At 36.1% G+C, this 18,540-nt stretch overlaps 1 protein-coding gene across 7 annotated transcripts in view; it reads right to left on the bottom strand.

The window, feature by feature from the left end:
- LOC117604530 (furin-like protease 1) overlaps nucleotides 1-10,896 on the bottom strand; it is a 169,347-nt gene extending 158,451 nt beyond the window's left edge. The window contains exons 1-3 of one of the 7 annotated variants that reach the window (XM_034324697.2): nucleotides 10,413-10,896; nucleotides 3,102-4,014; nucleotides 2,635-2,871 (exon numbers count right to left, since the gene is read on the bottom strand). In XM_034324697.2, coding sequence (XP_034180588.1) covers nucleotides 2,635-2,793 — 159 coding nt within the window. In that variant the 5' untranslated portion in view covers nucleotides 2,794-2,871; nucleotides 3,102-4,014; nucleotides 10,413-10,896. Of the gene's footprint in view, nucleotides 1-2,634; nucleotides 4,015-9,480; nucleotides 9,688-10,412 lie in introns of those variants that run through there. The other 6 variants (XM_034324701.2, XM_034324702.2, XM_076689273.1 and 3 more) reach the window with 6 other exon arrangements.
- Between the last annotated feature and the right edge of the window lie 7,644 nt (nucleotides 10,897-18,540).

Below are 18,540 nucleotides of genomic sequence, written 5' to 3'. Positions count from 1 at the left end.
TATCATCCAAACTTTGCAAATAAAATTTAAATGAAAATGTGAAAATTTTCCAGTCATTAAATATTAATTACATGAAACTTCAATTATATTATTTATCTGCTCTTAATAAATGGATTGTAGATATTTTTACAGAGATAAAATAATCTTAATCACCTTTTTATTATGTTTCCACCAGTCATTAGCAGTCATTAGGGTCAGATATTTCACAAAAAAGATGATGAAGAATATTAAAGAGCAGAAATGGGTTAGGCTGGAAACAGAAAACTATATTTCATGAATTTTCCTTTATAATAATAAGCTTTTTAAATCCCTCTGTATCGTTTCATTAACCTTGTACAAAGATATTCCTTTTATCTCTGATAAGAGAATAAAGATTAATTTCTAAGTATTAATTAAACTTAGTACAATGTAATCTACCGATTGAGTAATGTATTTAATACTTTTTAATTTATTATATGTAATTGCATTCCTCTTTAAAAAAAGACAGGATCGGTCAACTTTTCATAGCGAATTAATTATCCATGGAAAAAGGAATTAAAAGTTCTCTTTACATTCATAATGAAATAATTAATATTAATGAGCTCTTATTAAATTTCCTTCTGTAGCCTCTGAGGATTCCGTATAATCTGCTACAACCAATAAACTAAAACGTGATTGCTTTCATTTATCGATCATATCCCTGCTTCCATTTATAACAATTAAAAAAAGAAGAGTTTAGCATGTGCTAGGCTAAAAAAGATCGCTTTACTAAACTGGATCTCATAATTCAAATAAAAAATTCAGTGCTAATACTAGGACAACCAAGCTCATTAAAATAAATTTAATAAATGATTTAATAAAATAAATTTCAAATTTTTCAATTTAAAGTATAGAAATTTTTATTAACCCATTGCTGTTAACTTGAGTAAAGCTATCTAAATAATGTATTTCAGAACTTAAAGTAAACTCAAAGTTTTAGACAAAAATAAAAATTTTGACTTTCAAAAGCTTCGCTATAAAATTTGATCTTCATTATATTTGAAAACCTAAAATTCTTTTGTTAAATTCTAATTTATTTTATTTTCCATCATTATTTTATTTGTTTTTCCAATTTATTTTCAATTTAAAAATAAATTTCATATTTACCGTTGGTTATCCCAGTATTAAAATGTGGTACTGATGCAGAATTAATCGGAAATCCCTGAATGATTGTCAATTAAAAATCAAACCGTATATTTGAATGGAATTACACACGTCTCGCTGTTCCCGATAAGAAGCTAATATTGATACACGATGTGTGACTAAAGCAGCAAAGAATCCCCGTTTGCTTACTTCCTTGTTTTACGTAATCGCACAGCTACGTTGCTTTATTTTGTACGCAACGTTCAGAGAACACCTGAATATACCTTCTTACTATGTGACACACTTTTTAGTGAATCACCTTTTATCAAAAATTAACGTCGCCCAACCGAACGCCCCGCCGTTTAATTTATGAATTCATCGTGCACGAGACGAGAATAATTTAACAGGTTAATTATAATTATTCAGAACACGATAGTTTCATATTTGACTTTCAATCTTCTACTTATTACCTTATGAAACTAATATAAGATTTGAATTTTCTTTATATAAACCCTTCTGACCCGATGTTACACAAAACCAATTGAATTATCATAACTTCCAAAATACTTAAAATTTTTAGTTCGAATTTGACTTCGATACTTGAATTTCTAATATTAAATTTTGACATAATTTTGTTATGTAAAACTAATATGGTATACGAAAATTTGCGTGTCCATGTCGGTTTGCAATGGTTAAATTTATGAATACAGTTGGTCACCGCTAACCCTTGTGGTATTTAACGCGTTAAACACGCGTGAAATGGTATAATGGATTCAGACCAGTTACTAAATTCCTGAGCTATTGTCTTGCAAATGTTAAATACACTGCTCAAGATAATTAAAAGATCTAGTGCTCCAACAACTTCGTTTAAATTTGTTTAAAAAAAAGGTTTATTGACTGCTGATATTTCTCCACTTATAGTACATTAGAAAATGCAAAAAAATACGTAAATTATATGTATAAGAAACAGAAATAAATTATTTAGAATGTGCAAAGTATGCAAAATGTGTGAAAAAGAAAACAGAATATTTTATAAAAGAATATATTCTTTCGACGATGTCAATTGCATTGGAATATTTATCACGCATAATTAGATCCTTTAAATTGTAGACGCAAAAATACTATTCAGGCTTATCATAATTAAATTCAAAATATTATTACGAGCATGACTCAACACTGAAAGGTAAAAAGTTCATTTTATATTCTAGTTATATTTATTGGGTATTCGATGCTTTTTACTATTCTAATTAATACTTGATCCTATAATTATTTTGAACAGTGCATTATGTGAAAGTATCAGTAACTAATCCTGTTGTTTCATAACTAAATTTCCAGCATATTCTAATATTTTTAGAAAACGTCTACATTCTATTTGTATAAATAAAACTGTTATAATTAACAATTTCTATTCAAGAAAAACAAAATTAATTGAATAATTGAAAATTGTAGCTTTATGAATAGTCTGCCAGGAAAGGGTTAAATAACCATAAGAAACTTGTTGGCACGAATAAAGATAAGCAAAGTATCACTTACCTTATCGAGATACTGAAATCCATGCTCCTGCGCGACCTGCCGGGCCACTTCCGGTCCTCCTTCAATGTGCGCTGCCCACTGATTGGTATAGGCTGCCACTCGTCCAGCCAGAGTCACCAGTGCGACGATGGCCAGTCCAAAAATCCTCTGCGGGCACATGATAGCTCTGCCTCTCAGCTGTTACCACCAGCGGCTCCAGTTTCACGCTCGACACTGTGTACTCACTAGCCACACCGCCTAAATGGAGGATGATAACAAGAACAACGACAACAAACAACGGCACCGGCACACCCACCACGATCAACACGACCCACAACTCTGAATATCGCACCGTACGACCTTTAAACGTAGAGTGATAAACGGACCGACGAGGTAGAGGATAAGGAAGTTGATAAAGAAATAAAGAAAGAAAAAGAAAAAAAAGAAAGAAGAGCGAGAGACACAGAGAGGCAAAGAGTGTCTCGCACCTGGTGACCGACCGTCGTCGACTGAACCACCAGGGACCCGTGTCACTAGTTAAGTAACCTCCACTCAGCCAACCGATTAGCTTCTTCTTTCGTGCACATCCACGTGCCGTGTCCTCGTCGTCCTCGTCGTCGTCGGTGTCGTCGCTGGTCGTCGTCGTCGTCGTTGTGCTGGTCGTTCCCTCGGTGACGTTTCTGCCACTGTCGCCGCCGCCTTCGCTGAAACGACGAGCAGCGGTAGGTGGGGCGATCGTCAAGTCATGTGGCCGTGGTTGGTGGGGAAATCGTCGCGATCCTCGCGATACCGAACGTGTGCGATACACGTGGCTGGCCTATGGATCAAGGGCGACTCTCGCAGAAGCAGCAACGTTCCTGCTCCTTGGTCGTCGTTGCCTTCATCCGTCGAGATGATCCCTCACCTCTGACAGTGGCTGGAACGGTCAATCACCCCTCGACCTTCGAAACTGACCCACTCCGGCTCTTCCGTTCGACAACGACGACCTTCGACAAACAACTGTACACTTCGGACAGTCGTTTCTCCTCTATCCGAGTATCTTCGGATTACCGGTGATCAACGTGAAACGATGATCGAGTCAGAGCGGGTACAAAGTCCGTGATAGCGATTGATACTAGTATCTTCAATCGTAGACGAACAACATTTGGATAAGAAGCGGAGGGAACGCGGTTACTCGATGGTCTTCCGAAAGACAGTCCTCCTACGAACAGAGCGAAATGTCTGGCTAGCCATTCAGCCAGCGGCACAAGTTATCGACCGAAAACTCGGTCGATTCACGTCATCGACCAGTGCATCCTCCTCGTTCGCTGCATACTTAGGAAAATTCGTCGATGACGCGGCCTCCTCGAGCTTCCCTCTTTTCCTCGTTTTCTAGCTCATCCTCCGCCAGCCAGCCGCGATCTGAAAACCGTTCCGAGAATTCAGAATCAGATATTTTTGGGCAACTATGAGGATGAAGGGGGGTTGATTAATCGATGCAGTTTCTCGGATCTGGATGGAGAGGCGATGGGTGCTCTGAACTTATGCGAGCGATGAGTTCGAAGCATTTAGGCGGGAAAAATGAAGCGATCTTTGGGAATTTATTTTGGGAAAACTATTAGACCTACGTATCTCTAACTTTGCACATATATTTAAACATATTTAAAGTAATATTATGAATTTTTTGAAATAAATTCATTGAAAATTTACAAAGTTATAACAAATTATATGAAACTCTTTTCCTAGCCATCTTAGTTGACTATTATAAAAAAGTTTTAAAGTAACTTTAATCCTCCCTAATGAGAAAATAATTGCTGAATAAATTAGCGGAGATATTTCCAACGTATAATTCAAAATAAAATTTTGTAGATATCGTCCATTAAATTGCAACTGAAATTTCTTTCTACCGTTCCTACGAACACGTACAAAGTACCGGCAAGCTGTAGCATAATTAAAAACAATTTCAACATGAATATTCCGTTTGCTCGCCGAATACAATTGCCGAGACCGGGAATAAACCGAACCATTTGCCTTAGCGTTCCCTTTGCAGAAATTACGCATATCCATAAAGTGCAACGAGTCACGATCGAGGTTTAATTACACCCCACCGAGTAAACGAGAAACAACTCAGACATCAACATGAAATCCTTGTTTGCATATCAACGAAGATGCAACTAATGTTCAGGAAAAAGCGTACGTCTGTCTGATTGAATTTTGATAGCTACACCATCGTGAGTAATATCAACAGCGGTTGGGTTTTTCCTCTAGTTCCTACCTTCATGATGAAAATGCGGGAAAATCTGCTTATTTTACTTTTTAATTAAATCTATGATTCTTGCAATTTTATAAAAGATCCTTGAACAGTGATGTCTGTTCTGAATGTTTTTATTTAAAAATTTAAGTGCCTAATTTTAATCAAAGATCTAAATTAATGATTGACCCAGCTCCATTATTTCAGATTTAATTAAACCTAGTTGCAATGATAAATAATTTTCACGATCAAATGAAAATTTTGAACGAAATAGACAATTTAATACAGCTTGAAACGGTTACAATATGAATGTTTAACGAGCAATATACGTTCGTTTAATGGAAAACATGTTTGCTAGAATCTCGAGGAACAATGTTACTGTAAATTTTTAATAACCCACTCGTTGAACACAATTTCTCGTTAATTTTTGAAGTTGCACACTGTGGTTTACCATCAGCTGCATACGTTCACGCAACTTGCATCATCTTCACGGTCGAAGAGTGCTCGAACGAGTCGGATTTTCGAATGAAAGAAACAGGATCGATACGGGTTGCAATGGTTACACTGCATACCAGGGAAAATTGCATTCAGCATGTAACTCGACCTGATTTTCATCGAACGAGAGATTTGCTAAGGAAAACGTTAATTTTTTTTTTTTCATTTTTCTAATAACAAGCCATCATCTACACCGGCTATCGGACGGAAAATTAGGACGAAATCGATTCGTTTCCTTGTATCGCTTATTTAAATTGATGACTCATTTGGGCATTGTTCGTTTTGAACAAACATCCATGACTCAGACAATGTTAGATTGCGGTGAAAGATAAGAATGTTGTTTCGCAATTTATCCAAAGTATTTGCACTGTGTTTTAAAATTTATTTTGTTCAAATTTACTTATGTCAGGAAATCATAAATTAATTGTTTTTAATTCAACATTTCTAAAATTGCTGTCGGTCTATATAGAATTTTATACACAAATAATAAACTTGTGAAGTCTTAAAAATTTAACAAATATCGTGAATAACAATTTGGTGATCTTTCATTCTGCACCAAAATCGTATGACAAAAGTTCAGACAATTGATTTTGCAGAAAAAACATAGAACTACACATTAGTTGGCTAGATAGTTACAATACTTTGAAATGGTGACTGTATTCCCTGAGGAAATTGCAGTGCTCTTGTAACATTGATACCAAGTGCTCTTTTTGGAAAAGAATACACACCTTTCATGCGGTGGAACATAAATTTAAATAGAATTTAAAATAATTTTAATAATTTCCACGTAATCCAATTCGAGAAGTTCCTGGATTATTTTAAAAATTATGAACGAACTATCGTGAAAGGATTCTAAATTATTCTCTCGTTGAATAAAAATTGTATAACATTTAAATTACGAAGCACGTTCGCTATATCCTTCATCATAACGAGATTCAAGGAGAAACCTTGTTCGCTACCGTTCTACGATTTTAAAGAACGGAATGGAAACGACTATCGTTCCGTATTATCGATATATTTTAAAGGTCGCTGGGTTCCGTGAAAAAAGGAGTCGATTTTCAAGCTGCGGTTCTCGCGGTTACAATTCGATAGGACATTTACATCCGCGATCAAGTGAAATTGCGTTCGCGATATTCCTTTCCTCGAGCCAGTCAATTTTAAAAGTCTATTTGAAACGTGGAAATACAGGAGAGCACAGATTGCAACCGGTGCAAACATCTTTACGGTACAACTTTACCCTGTGCCAGTGGAGTTTTGTGATAAATTGCGAAAAACAAGCAATAATCGTGAATTTTATTCCGAAGAAAGCGTCGTACCCCGAAGAAACCACTATAAATTGTATTTCTTTCGACATAAACCTACGATCAATTTTTCTTTTTATAATAGAACAATACTGGAATAAGATACAAAGAATTTTATACAGGTACTTTAGTCAAATTCGAAAAAAGAAAGAAGATATAACGAACATTGCAAATCCTCGAATGGCGGACCATGGAGAGAGTCCCAATTTCAATTTAATTTATAAAATAGATATTGATTTTAAGAACTCAGCGGCTCGTATGATTCCATTGTTATCTATAAATATTTTTCTACGTGTCTGTCCTGAATTCTACGGGTGGTTATTGTCCACGACGAAGAAACATATAGAAAAACTGAAGATTCGCATTATTGTCACGTTCAAGAGACGTTCCAAACGATTCAACTTCCGCGGAAAGGATATTGGTGGCCCTGCAGATACACAACTTCGTGAAAGCTCTATTTTATGTCCGAAACAAGCTACGTTTTCTCTCTAACCAGCTTTTCCTACTTCGTCCACCAAGCGAAATCCTGACTCAATTACACAGTTACTGTACAGCTTTCATCTAACATGTCTATTCAATTGAGATCAGTAAATAACAGAGAAAAATGAAAATTCTTGTCTAAAATATTTTTCAAACAACTAAATACTATTTTAACATTTCCATAGGAGCTAGTAGGATCATAGAACTCTATTAATTTAAAATACTCAGAATCATAATTAATAAAAAAAATAACGAACCATTATAAAAATAATACATAATATTTATTAAAGATAAAAATAATCTCCTACTACATTTCCAACGCCCCCAGCACGGTAACCAACGCATTAAGCAACCTCTCTTCTTCGAAATCCCCAATCCTTAACAATGGCGACCCACGTACAATGAATTGCGAGAATCACCATACGTAATAAGAAGCAGGCGGCACAGCAACCGGACATTGTCCAACGATTCAAGGTATATAAGCCAAGGAAAGAAAGATTTCCGTGATAAAAAAAAAAAAAAAAGACAGATTCAGTAACGCATTGGGTAGCCACCGAATGGTGGACCCATTGCAGTCCATTGGAACATGTACCTCGTGTGCCTCGAGGAAATTGCATTCTGCGGTCTTCCTCCTCTGCTTCCGTAGTCGGTGGACCAGTGATAAAGAGAGAATAAGAGGAGTCAGAGGAGGAGCAAGTGGATCGAGGGTGGAGGGAGAGCATTAGATAGAAGTGAATCAAATTTAAGCCGACTACCATCCCTCTCTTCATCATCGCGACCGCTTTCTATATATTGATGTACGTCTTTATTCTCTGTGTCGCAAACGTATGGTCGGTGACCCTTTTTCTTTTTTTTTTCTAATTTCGAAACAAAGAACGCGAAAACCTTTCTGTTCGTGGAAGAAGAAGCCATTGCAAAGGCCATCGGGCTGGCAACGGATACGAAGAGAGGAGGGGCTGGGATGCATGCACACAGGGCCAAATGAAAACGAACGAGGCCGAACCTCTTGGCCAGGTAATAACAGACGACCTTTGCCCTCACGATCTCTGCCTACCTGGCCGCTACGTGACCGACTTCTTTCTCTTTCGCCCCGCGATAGAAAGAGGACGAATTTTTACGCACGAACTGCGAACATCATCGGATATTCCGGCGGCGGGAAAGATGCCAGAATGCAACTGCAGCTGCAGCTTGCGAAAATTGTCCACCGATAGGACCGTGGCCTAGACCAGGAATAGAGAGAGTGGGAGAGAGAAGGAAAATGGAGAGAAAGGTATAGCGGGTTCGATTGGACACGGTCACTGGATGAATTTTCTTTCCACCGATCGGTTTTTGTGTCGCGTTTGCTTTGAACCCACCAGAGAGATGCTAGTTTTGATTCGAAAATTCTATTCCAGCGCGTTACAGTGGAAATATTTTACTTTGAAAATTTCGAAAATTCTGGTACAATTTTTTTTACCACGTGAATTCGGTTCCATACACTTCAATTGCAGTTATTTTATTTTTGAAATTGAGATTTTTATACGGACCGAGGGCTGTGGATATTTTGTTGTTGAATGAAATAAATAAAAATAATATTGATGTTAATCGTAGAAAGATAGATTAATATTAATATTATACCTTAGAAATCAAGATCACTTTAGCATTAATTTTGAAAATATTGGTAAATGACAAATAATGTTGGAAATTTTCTGAAAGAGATAAATAAAATATTTTTTTATATTTTCTAACTGAGCCACGTCTTTAGTTTTTCTAAAGTTAATGATAATATTAATGATATTAGACATATATTGAAATAGCCTGATCTAAATAGAACAATTGTGGCTTGAACGAATTGGATTTCTATTATGTATTTATCTAACGATCAGTTTCAATATTGCATTTATTTCCAACGGAGAAACGAGGACGATAGTTTGGGCTGGACTTGAAATATTCATTGCCAAGATCGATCCTGGCGGATTTAATAATTCGCATCTTAAAACATCGGCATCGACCTTAACCTCGATTCAAACGTTCCTATTGATGGGTCATATTAACCGATTTCTTAAACTTTTTATTATGTAAAATAAGTGATATAGTAATTTACAAAAATGGAAACTTAATGAAATAAAAAAAAGCATTTTCAAAAAAATACTAAACAAATCATGAATGACCCTTGATACTTATTTAAAAAATACGCAATTTTTTTACTTTAAACTATTGAGTCACTGATATATTTATAAAATTATCGCTTTGCTAATTACTTAAAATTTCAAATGGGGCTTATAACAAAAAATTAGTTAATTTCATGAAAAACAATTGCCTAAAGTACACCCAATACTTAGAAATTTTCCCAATAACATCAAGTTACGCAATGATAGTTACCTCGGACAAAAGGAATGCCGACGAACCGAGCCATGCAAGGGCCTTTCCCGTAACAGGAAATACTCGGGGTCATGGACTGCCATGAAGTTCATACAAGCACTGTTCGTGCAACGAGAACACGAGACGCACAGAAAACCGGCTCGTTCGATTTACTCGTTAAGATAACATAGCGGATATTCTAGCGCACATACCTCCGCGAGATATTATTAAGTCACATTGCACAAAATCCTCAAGAAACGGTCGTTTAACCTAACGAGAATCAAGCGATCCACGAACGGCACTAAAATCCCGCCTTTTACCGCGCAGAGCGCCACATGGTTTCGATAATCGAAAGCGTAATATCGAACCACGTGATCGAGAACCAGTCGCTCATACGTAACGCTTGGATATCATTTAAAAATCAAACATGGCGGTCGAGCGGTCGCGTTTACGATAAAGAATGCCATTTAAACGAGCCATTTAACCGTGCTTATCTATATGAGCATAGTTTAGAACGTTGTTGAAACACGATGACCATCCGGCCCAGCGTGAACATAAAAACGTAAACATGTACAATGTCACGTGAACCGTGGTCGTGAATCTCAATGCACGAGGAAATCAACGTACGAATAGAGTTGAAAATCGTGGAACAGAACAGGAATACAGATAGTTTCGATAAGAGGCACGACTGCACGTGGGTAGATGCACACGGTATATGCGAACCTGTCAAGACACGCGTTCGTGTATCCTGGAAAGATAAACGCGACGAGGCAAGGTAACACAAGGGAACAGAGTGAATATCGGGCGAGTGAAGCTCGTAGCCGTCTCAAGGTAACGGTTCCCGGACACGCGTCTCCATTCCAAAACGAGAAACTACACGGAGCTGGCTGGCTTGACAGCTCGCTAGGATCGGTCACAATACATGCTCGTATTTATTAATAGATTTCACTCACGTTTTCTGCCGTTACTGACGCTCTGGCTTTCCCTCGGTCGAACTGATCCCGCCTGCGTGCAATAATCCCGTCGAAGAGTCGTCGATACACGATGCTCGTGTACAGAGAGACACTCCAATCGGAGCGAGGAATGCGGAAGATGGAGAAACGGGGATAGAACACCGCACAGTTGCACAGCCTGCGGGAAACACGCCTTTTTGTAACTCCGAAATGGAACCAACACACGATTATTCGACGGAATTCAGAATTCACGATCGCGTGAACGGTTGAACGTGTTAGTTAGAACCGCGTGTAGTCTTTGTACAGTGTCACCGTAGTCGCGCGAATGTCGGATCGTGCGACGTCATTCCTCGTTGCGATCTCATCCCCACGACGAAGCACGGCTGACTGACGGCTCGTTCTGCCGCTCCGTTCCGAACGCTCCCCCACCACTGCGCCGTTCTCCCCACTCCGCCGCGCTTTGTCCCCACCACGCGACTCAATCTCCCGCCGCGCAGCGAGGCAGAGATCTCAAGAAATAAAGAAAAGTTTTTAAATACTTTTTACTATATTTTTTATGTAATAAAAATATAAACTATTAATATTATGCGTGACTATAATGTTAATCTTCCCATTCCTGCTTTTTACTTTTATCTACTTAATAAATTACTGATTGTAATTTAAAAATTAAGAATTTTATAGTCAATTTTACATAAAGTTTTTAAGTATGATTCTATTAATTCCCTTTTTTCAGGGAAAATGCACAAATACGCCTTGTAAAGGTATAATTGATCACTTAACACCTTCCTTAAAATACTAAGGGCGGATGTGTACGCTCATAAAAATTTCCATTATAAGAGTATTTATCCACTCAGAATAATTTATCAATTACTGTTTTAATTTATTGTTACTCATTTATTGTTACCCTTCTAAATGAAAAATGAATCTTTACTCCAAATTTTTATCTCATGCAAAAATAAAATCTTATCCTTGGTTATATGGAACGTTCAGCTACATCTCGGTCAGTGCTCAAAGGGTTGACAAGATTTGACATTTCGATTGAAAAAAAAAGGGCAGGTGGAATATTTTTCCCTATTTCTTGGGATTCTGCCCCACTGTGCGCCGTCGCAATTTTCAGCCCCACACGTCCCACGCCACCCGCAGCGACGTTCAGTCTCTCAGCAACCGCTTCGCTGTGCAGTTCTCTTTCTATCTTTCGTATTATGCATCTATCCCGGGGAACAGAGAAAGAGAGACACGAACACGGCGCGAAAGGTTGAGGAGACTACCAGTGTCGTAATATTACGGGTGTACCCGTTAGATGATCGTGACACTTCCATGCCGATTATGAATGCAGCATCCGAAGTTTTCTCAGAGGATGCACGCGTCAGATCCTCTTTTTTTTCCCTGATGTAATCCCACAGTGCGATGCAAGAACGTTGCAAGAATAATTTATTTTTTTGCACTGATTGATACATACCATCCTCATTAACACCTTGATTGCTATTTAAAAAAGTTTCGAAAATTTTGATGACTCAAAATTTATCATTCTTGGTTGAAATTTCTGGGGGATGGAATAATATTTCTATTCTCTTTTTTTTTTAAGTCTCTGTTGGCTGGGACGTGGGGCCCAACAAGGTCCTCGATCGTCCCTGGGGGTTTCACCAGAAACTCGTCCTTCTCCATTCCTGTGCAACCCTCTTCTTTCCGCTCGTTCGTCTTCTAGCCGCATTCACGTACCCATTACGTCTCCTCCAACGTGCGCCAGTGTCTTCAGCTCCGTCAACCTGGTTTCTCTCCTTCGCCTCTTTCTTCTTGTCCCTTCTCATTCTTCCTCCCTCTGGTCGGGTCTGGCCATACCGATTGAACGAGGACGCCAGAAGAATATTGAACAGCGTCCGTGCATTCCGATGCGGCAGATACGGCCGTTCACGTTCGATTCTTTTCAATCTTATCTCGTCCACCTGTCCGACTGGGTGTCAATGAAACCCAGGATGACTGGACGCGGCGAGACGGTCGCTGTATCGGGAAGCACCGTTGTTTGCCGGCGGCTACCTTGTTGTCACGGCACTGGATACGCATGCCAAATGAGCGTATTGATAATGAGCTGAGATATCGATGGTGGAACTTGAATTTCCGGATTCCAATTACGTTACATCAGGTTTTTGCACTTTCAGTGGCAATTAAAAGTCGGGCACATGTTTCGATGGCACGAAATTATCGCGGAATATGTACCACTTATTCTGTATTAATTTGAAGCTTCGAATCTGACGAGAATGGCTATAATTCTCGCGGGACAAGGAATCGATGAACAAGGATATTCGAGCGGAAAGGAGAAGAGGGTTAAACGGTACGCGAATAATGGAGAGGTCGTGGATTTCGGGTGTGCAAAAATCAGCGATGAAAAACGGACGAAATCTTTAGAGGGAGATTAAGATCCTGGTTCGAGATCGAGGACTTTTATTGAGAATTGATGATTGATTTGTTTTCAATCTGGTACGTGGAAATAGGGTTGTTCTTCAACCACAACCCTCGAGCTGGTGTGCTCTAAAAATTCTTAGATTTCTTTTTATTTTAAAGGGTGAACATTTTAGATTATGTAATAAAATCTGTGTCGTCAAAATGATTGAGTTTTGAATATTTGATTAGTTAGATTATTGTATCAGAGGGCACTGATTAGTTTATTATGAATTATAGAGAAATTGATATAATAACTCGTCAATTATCTCAATCAGCCCGCAGTAATCGAGTGAATGATATTAATAAATCAATCGATTAATGGTGTAGATTGTAAAATTATTCGAGTAATATCAGAGATTGGTTCACCAATCGGCTACCGATTTGGTAAATAATTCAGTCCGTTCGGTGGTTGGAAATGCATTAAATTCGTCGTTAATGTGCAACAACGGGACGCTGCACCGATAATACACCTGTAATTTTCTCCATTATTCATAAATATTAACACCATCCTGATAATTTCATTCTGTGTATGTTCACGATGAATACATTCCGAAAATTCATTGTAATCAATTTTCGAATCTGTGTATTATCGATACTGGGAAAAATCGATTCTGTGTAATAAAGTCGATGATGACAGATGCACGATTAATTTTTTAACATGTTTACAGGTTGAATGCAAACATGTAGAGGTACCTATTCAACTGGAAAGAGTTTGAATAATTGATGATCGAGGTAAAGAACCTGTACTTCATACCTTTTCATTTAATTGTAAATTTTGATAGAAAATAATTTTTAAATATTTAATTAATTTTTTTAATTTCATTATGGATATGAAAATTTATTATTTGTCATATTCTATTTGAGATATTTTAATAAACATTATGGGGTGTTTCATAGTAGGATGATGATAATAATCAACGTTTTAATCTTCTTTAGTAACAGCTATTCTCTGGTAATGTTCCTTCGTCCGGTCGTGCATCTTCTTGAAACGTATTATTACGCTGCTTAGCAGTGCGATGTAATAAAGTACCGTTGTAATCAGAAGAAACATCGTCTGATTAAACAATTACGTAGTCATTCGTAAAATATTCAACGGAATACGTTGTAATCTTGAAAACAAAAGCAGAGCTGGATATTAAAGTCCTAAGAAAGAGAGATTTCTCCATTTTTCTCTTTGTAAAAATTCGCTAATTAATTTAATACTCTGATTGCATAAATAAGGCAGCTGGTGTATAAATTAATTTAAAAATTCTGACAAATATCCAAAATTGGAAATAAATTAGAAATATAGAACCTTAATAATTTTTGTAATTTAAATTAAAAGGAGCTTCGATTGTTCTGTTGTTGAAAAGAAAATTCCGTTTCTGTCTGAACGTTCCAGCGTTACGCTAACGCTTCTATAAAACCGGAAGTGTTGCAAGGCTTCGTGTGTATAAACAGCGTTTGCGAGCAAGCTCTAAGTTTAGATGCAGCACTCTTTGTGATGCAAGAGCAGAGCTTACGAAAGCAGCGATCATTGCTTGTTTTGTAAGGGACGTAAAAACCTTGTGACGCGAGTCAGAAACCTCCCCCATCGTGTTTTCTTGTCGATGGACTTTACTGAAGTCACCGACTGTGGAACGATTTACAACGTGGCCGGTTGTAAAAAGAAATGAAAATAAAATGAAAAGAAAAAAAAAAAAAATAAGAAAAGAGATTGATCGTGAGTCGAAGCAGAAGCTGCCCAACGATCCGACGATCTTTCCATCGAACAACGGCCTTATTTCTCTCGTCACTCCGCTGCTTCCATTAATCTCCGTCATTCGTCTCCGACGGACACGGCAGAAGTGATAATGAACAGGTTATCGAGGATGAAATCCCTTCGATCCTACTACCCTTCTCTATTCTTCTCCTCGGTGACGATCGGAAGTTGCTAATGGTTTGTTAATGGCTGGTCAGCTTCGTGATTGCTAAAAACGACGGTGGCCGGGAACGATCGAAAGATTTATTGCATGTGAACGTTTAAATCGCAGCTACTTTAATGGAGCTTTTCTATATCCTAGACACCTACAAGCCCAGCCTCGGGATTATATTCCATAATAGGGGTTGGCAAACTTTTCTGTAATTGGGCCAGATATTAGATACTTTGGGACTTTGGAAATTTTTTAGGTAGTTACTTACAAAATAAAATAATATGGAATTCCTCTTTTTTAATAATATTCTATTTATTGAATTAAAATTAAAATAAACCATTAATCTACAAATTAATTTATTTTTAAATAGAATAGTATTTTTTTGGTTATTAAATTATAAAAATTGATAGATTATTAAGCGAAGCCTTTGATTATTTAAGTTAAAAATTTATTAATATATCTCATTGAGTTTGAAATATCTCGTAATATATTTTTTTTCTTTAATATTTCAAGAGTGTAAAAATTATTCCAGCTCATGAGCCATAATTTGCCAACCCCTGAATATATAAATTTTTTTGAAACTTTGGAATTCGAATACCTTGTCTCCTCATCAGATAATCTAATGATATCATCTATTATGTACAACAATAATTTGTATTATCCTGGCAATTCTCAGCATGAACAAACAAGTACAAGTAACCGAGCCGTATTCAAAGGGAAAGAAACAAGAAGAGAGGAGAAATAAGGGAAGCAACGTGAATAATGATGCAAGTTTCAAACAAATATTAATTATCATTGAAGCACCGACGACCATGCTCGGTCACGTAGCCGGATCCGGTAAGTACCGGGAATAATGTGATTCTGTCAAAACAGGACGCCATCAATTATATTTCTTACGTCGAACAGCGGTCTAGTTTTCACCCTGTATGCACCGCGACTCTATCTGGACTATCGTAATGCTGTCATTTGAGAGCAAACGAAAATCGATGATGATGAGTATATACAACCCTCTATACGTACACAGATTCACTGAATTTTGATGAACTTCAATAATTGAATAATTAACTTCAACCGTGTGCTGTTATTAACATATTATATTAACTGGTGATCCCAGAGGCGTCGAAATCATTTTCTAATTTATGCATTAAGTTTATTTATTAATTTTCAACCCTTAATCATCGGATAAAAGTTTTGAAAAAAATATATGAAATATAGCTAATGAATACCTACTATTTACACTTTAGTGTGTTCAAATATTTTAAACAATTTCCGAGAAAAAAATAGTAAAATTTAGGGTTGTTACTTCCGTATCTTCCTTATCAGGGGGGTAGGGGTTGAAATTGCTCACAGTTGTTCTTTAGGCAAAAAGTATTATGTGGTATAAATATCAACCGAAATTGTTGCTGAGGCCGATTCACTATGCTAGACCCTTTGATAAAAATTCTTTTGAAATATTTTTTAGTTGCTAAATTAAAGTTATTTAATTAGTTCTTAAATTGCCAGGAATAAATTTTTGCATTGATCTATAAAACAATCTTGAACAATAATTTTATATGATTTCTTATACATTGTATGGTACCTACTTCCTTTTTATCATAAATTATTATCTTCAATATACCTTAAGGGGACATTCTATAATGTCACTTCACTGTCTTTTTTCATTGAACAGCTGCTACTATAGTTTAAAGGATCTGGGACAACGATATACCGCTAAAGTGCTCTACAACGAAAATTGATTCATAATTATAATAGCCTGCCCTCATATTTTACTCGTAGTTCATTTCATTGGAATAATACTATTACCAAACAGTATTATCGAGCAAAGAGCTCTATCTAAAATTCTAATCATTATCTGGGTTTAGTTCAATAAATCTAAACATTTATCAACTATCGTAAGATTCAAAGACCTTTCCCTTCCTATTAAAAAATTTGTCTTATATTTTCTTTTACTACAACAGAATAATTCAAATAAATGTGGAAAATTTGCAATCTTCAAAATTTATTAATTAAAAGTAGGTATTCAAATGAAAAAAAATGTCACACATTAATAGAACAATGTAGAAAATAGGAGTGAAACAGATCCTTTAATTAAAATTAAATTGTAAATCATACGTTGGGTTAAAGATTCGTCCCCTTCATGCGAGAGTTAATTAACTTTTTCATCATTAAAGGCGGCTATAGTCGTCCAATACAAAGAGCGTTTTCGTTTCTAATTAGCCAGCATACAATGAAAATTTCAGAATAACGATTACATATAAAAGTCCTTTTACAAAAAGCACCACGTATATAAAATTCGACGAGTTAAATTAGATTCAGTCAAATAATTTAATATTTAAATTAATATGGTCACATTATTTGACAATTAATAAAGATTTCAATAAAACACGTGTTAAATTTTATGTCGAGCAAATCGTTAATCAATCCCTACAACCAATTACTTTGATAAGAATTTGAAATTAGAAGGAATTACCTTGTAACAGTTCAAACGCGATAAGAATTTCGCTGGGGATGGAAGTTGCGGATCGTTAATCAATTTTCACATTTACGTGGTGAGAAAGGGAAAAGTCGTTAAGCGTCGTTGTCGCCATCAATAGTGCTTAAGTATTCCGGGCATATTTGCAAAGCTGAAACACAGTGACTTGGTTATTTCGCCAAGCCAACCTGTTATTGGTGTTGCGTGAGTTAATCGATGAGCGTTTGCACACTGTGAGATATAGATGTTCAACGTCAAAATTAATTAATTATCACTTTCTACAAACTACTTTGCGACACATAAGCAGTTTACTAAGCTTAGAGCAACGTACCAACAGTTCTAAATTACTTTCTCAGCACGAAATGTTCCTTTATAATTTCGGTCATCAGAATAAAATTAAATTAAACATATGAGTATTTAGTTTTCCAATAAACTAACTCATTTAATTTTAATTGTATAATTAATTTTAATTGTGTTTCAGATGGCGGACCATGGAGAGAACCAAAATTATAATTCAATTTTGTACTATGCTTCCCTATGTTTCCTTTTAAAAACTTTATGTTTCTAATGAAAGTATCATAGAACTTTGTTTTTAAATGTTTTTTAAATTTACATTAGAGAATGGTTTAAAAACAGCACCCATATTGCTATCTAGCGGCGAATGGCAGAACTAAGAGAGCCGCAAAATACATATTTTTATAAAATAAATAAATTTCGAATCACTGACCACAAAATCTTATAGAATCAGTATTAAACATAACTAACTACTTTGTTTTAAGGACAATAAGTTAATGTTAAGTGTGAATAAAAAAGAAGTCTATAAATTATCTAATCTTCAAAACATTATAATGAATCTACAGATTTTTGTTAAGCTCCTAGTACCTATGTATAAATAAATTATTTTTTTAAAAAAGCACTTAATTTTATAAAGCGTTAATTTTACCGCCTACCGTTAGATATCGCCACCAGAACCTTTTTAAATTGTCCACTAATACAAATTTAAAACATATATTTTAAAAAAAGGCTTTCATAATATTCTCAGTTAATTATTAAATTAATTACCATAAGATATGAATCTCTCACGTGTTACTGTATTCAATCAAAATGTTGAAAAAAAAAGAAAACAATTAAATTTATTTTCTCAATTCAACCAAAAATTTATTTCTCATCTTGCAACTGTGAATTTTACGTTATTTAATTTGTTAGAAATTTTGGGTCGCAAACATTGGACTACTTTCATGATCAACTATAATTCCTCGCTCTAAGGAAGTTTCCTTCCTAATATAATGTCTTTCTTGGATGGATTCTGAGACAGTCGGTGATT

The sequence above is a fragment of the Osmia lignaria genome, chromosome 7 (genome assembly GCF_051020975.1).
Source record: "Osmia lignaria lignaria isolate PbOS001 chromosome 7, iyOsmLign1, whole genome shotgun sequence".
NCBI lineage: Eukaryota > Metazoa > Arthropoda > Insecta > Hymenoptera > Megachilidae > Osmia > Osmia lignaria.
Note: the sequence above shows the minus strand (reverse complement) of the source record. Positions and strands in the feature narration are given on the sequence as shown.